The sequence below is a fragment of the Megalops cyprinoides genome, chromosome 2 (assembly GCF_013368585.1).
Source record: "Megalops cyprinoides isolate fMegCyp1 chromosome 2, fMegCyp1.pri, whole genome shotgun sequence".
Classification (NCBI taxonomy): Eukaryota; Metazoa; Chordata; class Actinopteri; order Elopiformes; family Megalopidae; genus Megalops; species Megalops cyprinoides.
The window spans coordinates 41,833,859-41,847,569 of record NC_050584.1 but is presented as its reverse complement, the minus strand read 5'-3'; the positions used below and the strand labels follow the sequence as shown (position 1 = coordinate 41,847,569).

The window sequence follows — 13,711 nt, the reverse complement described above, 5'->3', positions numbered from 1 at the left end:
TTGGGTGCAAAAGGACTATAAATAAATACTACAACTGACACTTAAATCTGAAGAAAATTTCAGTTACTTGGTGCTACAGAGTCATTTTTATCATTTGTTTATATGCTACACACCTGTCCAGGAAAAGAAATCAGTTCCTGAAAATCCCTGAGTTTCCAGGCACTTTGTAACATTACTGAATTAAGACATCACATGAACTCATCAATGAAATCTTACAAACTGAAAGATCCGTTTCACTGGACTGCTTTGCATTACATTTAAATTAAAATCTACTGTCTATTATTGAAAATACTACCTCAGATTCTGAAAATGAAAGTAATCGTTAAGGGATTGTTAAAAGCCCTGACACTCATGATCACGTTACATGCCCCTCAACAGAGAGAAAAAACAGTATCGGGTGTTTGCCAAGAACAAACTATGAGCGAGCAATATGTCTTTGCTTCCGAGTTCAGCATGTACAAATAAAGTAACACCACATTCAGGGCCCTGAGCCGTGCACGGAGGAGGAGGCCAGCGAGGGGCCCATACTCAGCTCTGCATGAGGTACTGGTGGAAGTAGACCCCAAACAGGCTGCTGATGACCTGACAGGCTGCCACCCACCAGGTGAAGAACGCAAAGAGCCCCCTGTAGAACAGAGGGGTGAGGACAGCACGCAGAGCGCCGAGGGCTTCCGACAGACGGGCCACCGTGGCCTGGACGTCCTCCTCCATGTCCTCCCCCTCCTCGTCATCCTCCAGTGCAGAGACCGGGGGTGCGGCGGTGGGGGGCACCACCGCGGGTGTGACTCCAGGGGTTTCAGGGACCAGCCCCCAGGAGAAGTCCCCTGAGACACAAACCACAGGAAGGAACAGCGATGGCAAGTCGTGAAGTGGGGCTGAAAAACTGCACACAAGATCTGAAGGGTCTGTATGTGCAGATCTGACGATCTGTACGTCACCAAACATGCAGCTCAGCATAGTTGTTCAAAGCGATTGTACCGATTGTACCACACCAATTGAATACTGTTTTTTTCAGAGGCAACATTTTGTGACTTCCAAAGTAATGAACGTGCTCTCAGGGTAATGTAAGTAATGAAAGCTCTCAGATTCAGATTAACTGGACTGCCTGAATGTTAGTGGTCACTTCTTTGACACCGGTCCTGTCCTGACCAGGGGACTCCTTACCCAGAGATTTCAGGGCCAGGGTGGAGAAGAGGATGAGCAGAATGGGCGTCAGGTATTGCAGTGTGACCACAGTCAAGTAACAGAACACTCGAGTCACCTGAAGGGGCATGACAGAAAAAAAAAAAAACACTCAACATGGGTTCTAGAGGCTTTATAGTTTGATGACACCTCTGCAATTCTTGGGCTGTGTGGTGAGAGACTCAGCACTTCACCTTTCTCTGAATATCGATAGCCGCGATGCGCCCAGCTTCCCGTTTCATCTGCTCCACCCACTTCTGCGCCAGGTTGAGGTAGGCCTGCAGGTGGTAGCGGGTGAGGGCCAAGCGCAGGAAGCAAAGGGCAACCACAGTCCACAGACGCACAGAGCTGAAGGTGGAGCTGGAAATCCTGAGTGAACACGCAGACATGGGAATCAGCACATACAAGCTAGCAGCATGTGTGCGCGCGTGCACACACATACACACACACACACACACACACACACACAAGCTGCCTTGAATAACACAATGAAAGCAGAGACCAATGGAAAAAGTACAGTATGTGGTATAGGTGACTCACAAGGTGACGGATGTCTTCCCCATCGGGGCATTCCCCAAGAAGTCACGGGCTATGGGCTTCACCCACAACACCAGGACCACCAGAGGGGAGAGGAATCCGGTATGCAGAAGGATCCTTGGAGAGAAGCCAGAGAGGTTAATCAGTGCATCCCAGAGAACACAGAGTAAAACCATATTCATGGGAACACACTTGGTATGATCAATTACCTTAGCAAGCAACAAATATACCTGGTTTACATCAAAAGACTTTAACACTTCTTTGAGACCAACATTACATGATGGGACAGGTCAAAGATGGGGAAAGAAATAATAAACAGCTGAGATTTCTCGGACAGCATTCTTATATTCTTACTGTATTAGAGGTCGGTCTGCATTCATCTGAACTGCGTCTAAGTGAGTCTGGGCCAATCGAAGGCCAGGAAATGCAAGCAAAGCACCGATGAATGCGCAGACAGCTGCCAAGCACAACTTGACAGTCAGTTTGGTGACAGGGACCCTGAAGAAACAACAAGAAAGTATTCAAAACAGTCCCACTTTACAAAAAGGTACAGTTATTTAATAACATTTCACACTGCATTTCAAAATACTTTGAAAATACCAGAGAGTAATACCATCCCTGAGGAAGATACTCACGACCACTCATATCCTTGCTGCTTAGCAAAGACCTCCAGGTTGTCAAACAGACTGGCAAAACCTAAAAAGGGAAAAAAAGTGCAACATTAAAACCACAAGCAAAATTCATCTGACATTTCTAGGCACTCATATTTTATATGCATTCCACAAATATTCTAAATTCATTCACAAAGGTTCTAAAAGAAAAACACAAACTGGCAATGTACAGATAACTCTCAGTTACTCTGATTAACAGATGGAAATTAAGTTGCAGAAAATCCCAAAATATGGTTAATGGACAAGTTACGTGAATGAATGTGTAACTGATGTATTAATTTGGACACAGAAGTATTCTTCACACTCCACTGGCATACTTCAAAAAACAAAGCCTCTTCCTCAAACACTCCAATGTCCACAGAAAGTACAAATAATGCCCAAAAGGATTCCTGCTCTGGATGAATTCACAGAAAATGCACAAAACCAGCAGAAACTCACCTCACTACACCACCATTCTCCAATTCAAAATGCATACCAAACTGTATGTTACAATATTGGCATTTAGCAGACACTCTTACCCAGAGCAACTTGCATCAGTTACAATGTTATCCATTTATACAGCTGGATACTGAGGCAATTAGGGGTTAAGTACCTTGCCCAAGGGTACAACAGCAGTGCCCCAGCGGGGAATCAAACCGTCAACCTTTTGGGCATGAGTCCTGCTCCTTAACCACTATGTTACACTGCTGCCCACTGTAGACTTAATTGGGACCATGACATCATGACACAAGTTGTACTGGTTGCCCATGTCTGTTCTGGTAGAATTAGACTTGGGTGCAGAATAGGTCTTCCTTACAAAATGTGAGAGGGGAAAACAGTAACGCTGAATTAATATGGATCTCTTCCAGATAGCTAGGTATGAATGACATAGATCGGTGGAAGTGATACATCTAAGGTAGGGGGCTTACCAGGCTCCAGACCAAACTCCAGGTAGTCCTCTCTGACCACCAGCACCAGCATGGCCACCAGCAGGCAGAGGAACCCAAAGGCCAGGCACACAGAGCGCTCACCCCCCTCGTCTGAGCGGAAGTAGTGACTCATCAGTGTGTACAGCATTCTCCTGTGGACAACTGTCAAGGGCCACGACACAGAGCCAGGAGGCCGGCCTAAGAAAAGGACCAGTCACCTTCTACAGAGACAGAGAGACCTATGATGCACACAGCTGACGTTACTATGGATGATGAACACAACCTCTTGAACTGAATTTGCGCTGGCTATCCAAGCCAGGTAAATGAGTCTAAGGAAAGTCATAATCAAATGCAATAATCATAGCTTTTTAAAAGTGCGTGTGTTATTAATTTTCTAATGTGACTTGTGAGGATCAAACACATTTTCTGTACTTAATATCATAACTGGTGAAAATAGAGAGGTATGTAGACTGGCTCTGATGAAGGATACAGGCAAAAGAGAATGGTCAGCACACACCAGATAGCTCCAATGTTGACCTCTTTGCTGGCATCCACTACACAATAGTATCCCTCAGTGAACAGATAGATGCCCAGGGCATACACTGCAAAGTCAATCAGCCACTGGTACTCCACAAAGAAACGCAGAACTGGAAACAGGAACACAGAATCAGAGTAAAAAAAAAATGTTCAGAACTAGAAATAAATGCAGCACCTGCTTAAACCCATTGGGAAGTGTCCCTGAATTGTGGGACTATATTTACCAAGGGCATCCAGAACATTGACAGGAACCGCTTCCAAGTGGAGGTCGATGTCTCTAGGTACTGTGAGTGGCTTGCTGTCTCCAGCACCATTTTGTCTCCTGCAAAAGGGACAAGTGTCCAATGCTTTCTGTAGTGGTGCTCGGTAGTATGAATGTGTACATGAGAGCACCTGTTAGAGAAGGTGATTTCAGTCCCTACAGAACAAGAGTGCCATTACACCCCTTGGCTACAGGCCTTAGATGTTCAAAACCCGCAACAGACCTACCTGCATTATATCTTGCACTCAAACGCCCTTTCACTACCACAGCTGAACTGAAGCTTGTCCTGCTCTTTTATCCATACCTCTCTCTCCTGCTTGTCTTGGGCATCTGTTTCCCTGCCAAAGCACATAGCTCTCCTTCCGTGGGGTGCTTAAACCGGAACAGACTGGACAAGGAAGACAGGAAGGAGCCTCACAATTCAAAAATTAAAAGCACTTACCACCCAAATAATAATCAAGCAGACATCTTCAAAAACAAACTGGACTTTTAACAATCCCGTGTGTTGGTGAGCCCTTGGACTGAGAATGGCCCATTACGAAGTATCCAATTTTATCATGATCAGCACTTCTTTACCTGCCATTGCAGAGGAGCCAGCGAGCAAAAGAGCAGTGTGGGGCCATTCTCTGCATGATGCTGGCTGCCAGCAAGCTGACCACCAGCTGCACTCCCATCAGGGCCTATCAGAAAACACACTTAAGGTATACGCTCACAGCCTCACACCAAGATACACTATGGACAACAACGCCAGCACGTCCAGTTCCATTCTGTAACATTAAACTATGCTGTCCGCTAGTTTTCATTCGGTTTAACTCCATATGGCTGGCTATGTGTCACCACACAATCCCACCGAGAACACACGCATTCCATGCGACGGGGAGTCATTAAGCTTCTGACGGCTGGGTGCACGTCTCTTCTACTTGTAAGCTATTTGGTTAGATTTATGTAGGGGAATCTATGATAATTAACTCGCATGTTCGCTACATCTTAGGCAACATTCTGGCAATATTTTTCGCGAGCTTTACGGGGAAATGGGTGGCATTTACACAGAGTTGTTTTAACGATATGAAATAAATGCATAAACTGGTTGCAAACTTGTTACAATGGCTGCAGGTGGAGTCATTTTCACACCTAGCTTGCTATTTCTCAGTTAACGTTAGCTAGCATTTGTACTATTAAGGACATAATTTCAATATATTTCTTGAAACTCAAACATGGAGCAATGAACGGGGAAAGAGTAAAATATATTTACCCACCATTGCTCTTTTACTTCTGTTTTAAACACTCAGGTAGTCTAGAGGTTGGCTAACTCGTTTTTCAGCCTTTAAGTCTTTCAAGCGTAGTGTTTCGATTCCTACACGGCTGAACCCCTCTACATCTAACATGCGATATATCGCTCAGCCCCAAACACAGAAGCCTAGGAACCGCGCAAGGGATTGCCTTGTAATTGGTCCTCATACGATATTGCCTGTGGTTTCATTGGTCTTCAATTTGATAAGGCGGGACACCAAGATAAGTTGAACAAAGGTAACACATATGAAAGTCTGCAAAAAATAACGGTAATATGTGCTTTTCCTTCATGCTTCTTACAACCTACAAAATCAGGAGCGTTTCGTCGTAGACATTTTAGGTTAAAGGCTACAAGAGGCTAACTAAGTAATAAGTTACAAGTAACTAATTTCTGGGTCTTCTGTTCGTAGCGTTTGCAAAACGTAACCAAGTTTCTGAATTACAACCAATTGGCTTGTCATAGAGCGAAGTGAATACTGTATCGATGCACCGTGACAGTCCCATTTTCCTGAACTGTCTTTCTCACTCCGCATCCTGCACCATTTTCACACCATCAATTTGTGCCATAAATAGACATTCTGAAATAGCGCTCGCTACTTTTACTTGGTAGGCAATGACTTGGTAACCACAAAGTTTTTCAAGGCACTATAACTATATAATTTATGTTAAGAGCACAGATGTAATAAAAGATTTTAAATTGAATGAATACCATGAGGTCTATAGCCACAGCGAACGATAACGGGGAAATCCATGTTTTATTCACTTGTGCTGTGAATGATCAACGACAACGTGAAAACTGTAGTGAGAGGGCTACCTACAATTCTTCATATATCATTAAATAAATTTTATCTTCATTGGGATCTTCAAAGCAAGCTCTTCCCCCGCTGTGCTTCGTGCACTCGACGCTGATCAACCTTTATGCATTTGAATCATTTCGTCCTTCTAGAGATATTTATTACAAGGCATACAGCAGCAGGATCGTTTAAATTGCCCATATATCATTAGGACCTGTACTCAGGAGGTTTATCGACGAAACCCCTCTGATACCCCACAACACTTTGGTTAAGGTGACAGTCAATCCTACAAGTACATGCGATATTTGATAGAAAAATAGACTCTCTGGAAAATACTCGGCTAGGTGAGCTAATTTCCAATGGTTAGCCGACAGAGTTGTGAAAAGGAGGGATTTGCGGGTAACAAATTAGACAGCCCCTCCGTCCGCGATTCCTAAGACCATACAAAAGGGCTGGATAATGGCCCCGAGACGCTCCAGAATGAACGTTCACATTGATTGGCGAAGAAAATTCCCATAGTTACTCATGATTGGACAACACCGCCAGCTTCCAATGACTGGATAGGTGAACAGCTGTACAATCCACCGGCCAGTTATGACTGTCTTGAAAGGTTGAAGGGTAAAAACGCAAAGGCCTGTGGGAGCTGTAGTTTTTATACAATTAGGCTACTTCCAGCTAAAGTGAAGGAGTGTTTTAAATATTGTTGTCACCATCAAGCAAAATGATGACTGAATTGACTGTGAAGTCGTAACTGTCAAAAGATATTACTTCTTGCAACTCGTATGTAAGGTAGGCAGAATAGCTGATTAGATACTATCCGCGGAAGATAGTTACTAACTGGCCATTGAATTCTCCATGAGCATTGTTCTACCTATATGCCAGGACCAATCATGAGTTATTACAACATTCTACATAAAGTGTACAGACAACGTGTATACTGTATTATTTGTAATGACACATTGCTGCTAGCTACAGAACACTAGCCAACTAATACTGAAATATCGAGAGCTTTTGATATAGCTAGGGGAAAGCTCTCAAACCGAATGCTAGTGAAATTCCATACAGAGCTCACCTCTTGTAGTAGTCTGAACTGTGACCTTCTCTCATCTGCTGCTAGTTGACTTATAATTCATTGCAACTCGTGACTTTTCTGTCATAACTTCACCGAGGGGAAAATTCCAGTTTCCAATTTTCGCCGTCATTTGGAAACATGGATCTAATAAAATTAAAATTTGGGCTATATAACCAAATCTGTTGAAGTGTAGACAGCAAAGTTGTTTCAGAAGTTGTTTGACAGTGGGTAATCCCCTTTATATAACAAAGTGTGGTGAAATGACCATTTCATACCGTTGAATGGATGGATTTAATGTTTCTGTCTGATAAGATGCTAGCCATCTAGATTATTTAATTCATTCTTGTATTTATGCACTGCCAGCATGTCCTTTCCCATCATCATATTGATTAAAATGATAATGTTCATCAACTTATTTTTGTCATTAACAGAGTTAATTTTGTTACAGGTCATCCATTAGCAGCTGATTCCCTCTTAACTAATTGTGTTTAATGAGGTAGCATTACCTTTGTGTGGCTCAAATTAAATAACATTCATTATAACAAAGATCATATTGCACTTTTATTAGAATTAAGAGATTGGGATCCACTTAAAAATCCCTTAAAACTCAAATGTCTGCCTGTTTCGCTGTCTGTCTGTCTCATTATATGTCTCTCTCCCTCATTCTGTCCATCTTTGAATCTGTCTTTTAGTTTGTCTATGGAGAGAATAGGGTCACCTTGTTCACAATAATTGCATTATGTCTTAGTTCTTTGGTTGTTTTACCTCAGCTTTAGTTTTACAACAGTCTTTCAGAATATGCTGAGCGCCTGGTTAGAAATCTCTTTAATGATAATCTCCCTTTGGCATGCTTTGAACACGACTTGGCATTCAGTGGTCTTATGCTAGTCAGCCTGGAGAGAAAACTATGCAAATCATCAAGATTATGGCCTTACATATGCATGTAACACACTATGCTCTTGGCAGCAACTCTAGGGCGGTATTACATTTATTAGTATTTACTTTCAGAGACAGGGCTTTTAGAACATAGACCTATACCCTGACATACCCCAATTATAGTGATGTAAGGGTTTATTTTGGATTTGTTGGTAGTCAAAGAATAGCAACACATGAGTTTCTAAGAGTATATTTTGGTTATATTATTTTCCAGCAGGCAAACCCATCAGTTTCTGGTGGTTAGTTATTTGCTCAGTTGGAAGTATGCCTCTGCCATCAGTGAAAGCATGCAATTAGCAGAATATTAGCAAGATATACTTGTAGCTTAAACACTGTCACCTTCTCTTCAGGAAACAAAATGAAAAAAGATTAATTTTAAACCATGTTGCATCAACAAGGACTCTTGTGATAAAAGTTTTATTACATATACTGTATGTGGACTCAGATGCCACACCCTGTGTGTACTGGGCTATCAACCATACTGGGAGATACCAGGCAGGCATTGACAGGAGGAAAGTCTGGGTTCTAATACTTGAGATGTAATGAGACTGCTTTTGCCTGAGCATTACCAAGCCCTTATTAGAGAGCCATTTTGGCAGCCGGAGTCTTTGTGTGCTCCCTGGCATCTGCAGCGTGGTGTGCTTCAGTGCGCAGGATCAGCATGGCTGTCCTCCACCGGGCAAACACTGGACATGCATCCCAATGACAGATCGGCTGGTGGAGCAGAAGCCCGTCCTCCTCTAATGGTGCACGCAAGAGCAGCACTTCCCTCTGATTCTTTGCCAAATAAATGAGGATTTCAAATCTGCCAGGCCCAGGTTGGATCTGCAGAGATTAGCTCATGTGTATGCATGTTTCTGAGATACTCTTTTGTACGAGAAGCCCGCACCACTGTCGGGTGTTTTCATTCTATTTTCTATTTATTTATTTTTTTTTGTTAATAAGCGGTTCAGTTTTTAACTCCTCAGTTGACATGTATTTAAATATGTTTTGCCTATGCTGAACCTTTTCCTCAAAGGCATATTTGCACAGAGAACATTTTTTTTCTTAAGGATATTTTTAAAAGGGAAAAACAATTAAATTGACTTGAGATCCAATGTTAGTGCCTCTGTACTATTTAACACCAAAGTACATATACCACCAATCTTAATATATTGTTATTTCTTGCAAGACTGGAAGAAAAATAATGTTCCTTGCATATTTTGACAAATCTTGTTTTAAAATGGTTGTTTCTTTGCAGATGCTCCTAGGAGTCTTATTTGCCTGTGTTTTGCAGTGAGGCAGGAGAGGGCAGTCTTTTCTGTGCAATGGAGACTGACAGGTATCAAGCCTCTCAGGCAGCCTTGCTGACAGGTATCTGTGTCATACAGAGAGTCATTCATTTACAGAGAACACAGAAAAGACATAACAGGTATGTCCTCTTTGAATTTAACAGGGCAAACATGTATCCCTCATATTGTCCCTCTTTCATCTGTAAGCATTATTCCTTTTCCACTGTGGTAAGCTGGGAAACTAGGGGTTGGGTGCTTCAGCTATTTCACCTTAAACTATCTCATTCTAGAACACTCTACCAACCCATACCAATGTTCTTTTCTTGTGTAAGATTTTCACTATACATGGCAATTTCATGCTTCGTTTTGTCCTCGGCTTTATTTTATTCACTATGCAATCAGTATGACAGCTATGTGGACACGCTAGTTCTATATCTTTGCACAATATTCAAGCCAAAGGGGAAATGTTGTGAGTTTTATGAGGGTTATCACCAGCGTCTGCAGTGAGGAAATAGTCAAAATGCATAATAAATTTAGGTACAGACTCATAGATGTTCCTGTATTTTTTTTTAACTGTATGGATTGAAGTGCTCCCCAAAGTGCTATTTTAACAAATAAATGAATTATATCCATAAAAATCATTCTTTCTACATATAATAAAAAGAGAAGCTCAAAAAAGTAATATTTAACAACAATAACTAGGGAATGAATACAATAAAAGAAAGCAGGCAAACCCCAAGACAATGTAATCCACCAGGCACAAATGGCATACCCTTTACTGTTCAGGGGTCTCTCAGTTCCCACACTCCTTCCCCACATCTCCCCTAGGGAACCAGAGAGAAGTTGGGGGGTAGCAGGGGGTGAGTGACACTCCGATTGGCTTCCCATTGTTTGCTGGATGTGAGTTATTCATGCCTCATTTGAATACATGCAAATGAGTCTGCTCTTTCTCCCGCTTCTGTCCACACACCCTCGCACACTCCCAGCGTGGCCCTGCATGTGCATGGCTCCTGGATATCTATGGCAACGGGACAGACCAGGCGGCTTTCTCAACGAGATGTGGCAGGAGGCTGGGGCTCGCGTGCGTGTGACATTTCAGACAGAGCTGTATCTCATGGGGATAATCCACAAGGGGAAGCACAGAGGGCACCACAGAGGAAGGGTCCCTGAACTGAGACACTCCACCCCAACACTACTGTCATCTATTATCTGTACTGTACATAACTGTCACCCATTATCTAATACTGTACTTAACTGTATAGCTTATGAACGCAATATGTGGCTAGTGGTGCCAGATACCTTTTTCAAAGAGGATCTGCTAACACGGCTGTGTCAGACTGCACTGCAGAGGGGACATGCGGCTTTGCACATGAAAGCTGTTACCTCAGTGTCAAGTCTGCCCTGCATTAAAGCACTCTGCACCTTATTAATATTGTTTCCATGCCAGGTGGTGTCTATAAGCTTTGCATCTTCAGCCTTTTAGCCAATAAGTCAATATATCTGTCATATACAATCTACATATATTTAGGATTAACTGCTGTAGAGAACTGATCATGCAGCGTTTTTAAAAAATCATGCCTCACTCTGCTGTGAAACAAGCTCTCCATTAAGCCAGCGCAGCCACAAGAGTTCACCAGCTGTGCTGTGTAGTGGGACAAAGGCAGCAACATCCAGTCAAAGTTCATTATAATTTCTGCTTGAAAATTATTTCACACTGACTCAGGTAGAACATGCCCCAATTTCAGGGTAGTTATTTTGTATTGAAATGAAAGTGTAGAGCTCAGGTCCCTCTGGGCAAACTGTGGCCAAACTGGCCATTTAATTCTTCTGATGATAAGTAGGTAGGGCGTCTAGAGGGAAAAGTCCGTCCCATAGATGATTTCCTGTATCCTGTACACTTTCTTTCTTTGCTCCAGTGCAATAACGAAAGAGCTGTAATGAGAACTTCAAAAGGCTTTGAACATCAAATTTAAAACCACTACCTCTGAGCGCATACAATAGCATCATTGACAGCACACTCCATGAAATGTTACAGTGAATATTGTGCAGTAAGGGTGACAGAAGAAGAGTTTACTACCTGAATGGTTAATTTGATGTCGTTTATTATCCATGTTTCTTCATAATAATATTCAAATCCTTGACATGTGCATGCTGTTAGCCTGAATGTGCAAGGCATAGGCAGTACTGGTGCTCAGTGTTCAGTGAAGGGCTTTGCTGTGTAAATTGAGGCATTGAGGTGCAGTGCTACAGGATTCGTAGTAGCTGAAAAGTATTGCCAGTATCAGTATTAAAGCAATGTTGCCAACATTTTTATTTATTGCTAAATACGTGTGAATCAGAAGTTAATATTGGAATAAAGTTTGGTAGCCAAGTGTTTGCAGCTGTAGTTGCTGGCAAGCCGTCCTCATACAGCTTAACAACAGGTGACTTAATCAAGGATGAGCTTCTAAGATCATAGTTTGGTCTCAGTAACAAGGTCAGATATTTAAGGGCGCTTTACTTTGTGTTTACCGCCACCGCCTTTTCAGTTTGGAAAAGAATAATTTTGCTTTAGTTTGAAAATTGATAAAAGTGTTTAAACCAATTGATTTTTTTGTGGAATTTAAACTGTGTTGCTTTGAGCTTTGTGGTGCCTGAAATGAGGTATTTTGTTTTTTAATTTTTCTTTTTTTTGCAACAATCAGTGATAAAAACAGCTGCAGGTGTCTGGCCCAAAACAACTTCTTTAATCCAATGAAATGGCCCAGTTTCACTTGTCTTACAGTGCATGGCACCAGAAGCATACAGTGTTCAGATATTACAACCCTAACAGTACTATAATTTGAACCAAGAAGAATATGGCATTTGTGAAAGTCTTGCAAATGCTCTGGTTCTGTTTTCTAAGTTATGACATGGTGAAACAAATGCGTATTTTTTCAGTAATCTTTACATTTTATACTTGTTTATGCAATTAAATTGGAACAAGGACAATGGTGTAACAATAATGTATTATTACAGTTATCATTATTAGTAGTTGATGCAGTACTAGTGCAAGTGTATTAGCAATAGCTCTAGTTCTAGCATTGCAGCAGAGACTTGGAATTTGTGTTCAGCTGACATTTGTGCGATGTTGTTCTTAGTGTTTATTTTTGGATATGATATATTTTACGGAAGCCTAAGTGAGCTGCTTATTGTTCTGGGTCGATAGCTAAACAGTGGTAATGGCATCATCTCTCCGACGATGCCACTCCTTCTCGTGCCCAGCTGGATTTTGCTTTTCCTAACCATATGGATTTCTATGTCTTGCAGGATATGCGGGCATCGTATTTATTAGTGAGCACCAATCAATCTCTATAAGAAAATATTGTTTACAGTGATTGCAATATGACCGATGTAAGAGAGGGTTTGTTTTTCAATTCTGATACCATTCTTTAATTCATTTTAGGGTTGCCATACTTTTATTAACTTAAATTTCGTCTCAACATTCCAAAAACAGTTGTGACACTTGCGAACGAATAACAGACTGAAGAGTGTGTTATCGTACACTAAAAACTTAAATTCATGGTTGTTGGAAAAAAAAAACGTCTTGATGAGTTAAGTGTTCATATCTAAGTTACAAGGAATTGTTCGAAGCTTCAGAAAACCACTACCAAGAAAAAGACAACCACAACAACAAATGTACAGTATTCCACTAAATGATATATCTAAAGATCTAAGGCAGAGTTATTATAGGTTGGAAAAAACGTGCATTGTACAGTCGTCCCTCTTAGTGACCCGGAGAAAAAACGTTTTTTTGTTTGCTTTGTTGCTTGGTGGAAACACTTTAAACTTCACATATATTGGAAATTATTAAATATTTTTATAACACATCAACCACTCTCTGTTTTCTATAGAGACTATTTCGCCTTCAAACCCTGTCTTATAGCTAATTAGCTCATTCGTAATTATAAACGGTGGTAAAATGTAAAGTGAATAATGTAGTGTCTGTGTGGTGTTCGTAGAAATGTGTAATCTTATGATGCCTCTTTAATTAGTTGTGTTTGCATTTTAATGTGGAAATATTGCGTTCATAGCGTAACATTTACATACTATGTAACCATAAACATGATTTATATTTTACGCTGAGCTGTTGGAGAAAAAAACGAGCTTCAATAGCTACAACGCACATATATTTGTTTCCGTGATCCAATGAACACATCCTGAGATGACGTATAGGCCTCTTTCACATGTTGTTTGTATGTTACAACGGCTAAGAAGTGCTTTAAGATTTTC

General features: G+C 41.4%; 1 protein-coding gene across 1 annotated transcript; it reads right to left on the bottom strand.

The window, feature by feature from the left end:
- On the bottom strand, positions 1-5,479 carry tmem161a (transmembrane protein 161A). Its single transcript, XM_036522006.1, has 12 exons — positions 5,354-5,479; positions 4,674-4,777; positions 4,402-4,485; positions 4,060-4,157; positions 3,789-3,945; positions 3,299-3,450; positions 2,355-2,415; positions 2,074-2,217; positions 1,723-1,836; positions 1,377-1,551; positions 1,165-1,261; positions 1-824 (listed from the first exon to the last, which is right to left on the bottom strand). Exons 1-12 carry the CDS (start codon positions 5,354-5,356, stop codon positions 529-531), a joined length of 1,485 nt encoding a protein of 494 aa, XP_036377899.1. The 5' UTR covers positions 5,357-5,479; the 3' UTR covers positions 1-528.
- Between the last annotated feature and the right edge of the window lie 8,232 nt (positions 5,480-13,711).

Bases quoted from the DNA above. Each gene is read 5' to 3' on its own strand.
- tmem161a (XM_036522006.1), bottom strand. The intron at 1,837-2,073 runs GTAAGAATATAA...CTTCTCTCCAAG, and splicing joins GCAGACCGACCTCTAATACA to GATCCTTCTGCATACCGGAT. The intron at 1,552-1,722 runs GTGAGTCACCTA...GTGTTCACTCAG, and splicing joins GGGAAGACATCCGTCACCTT to GATTTCCAGCTCCACCTTCA.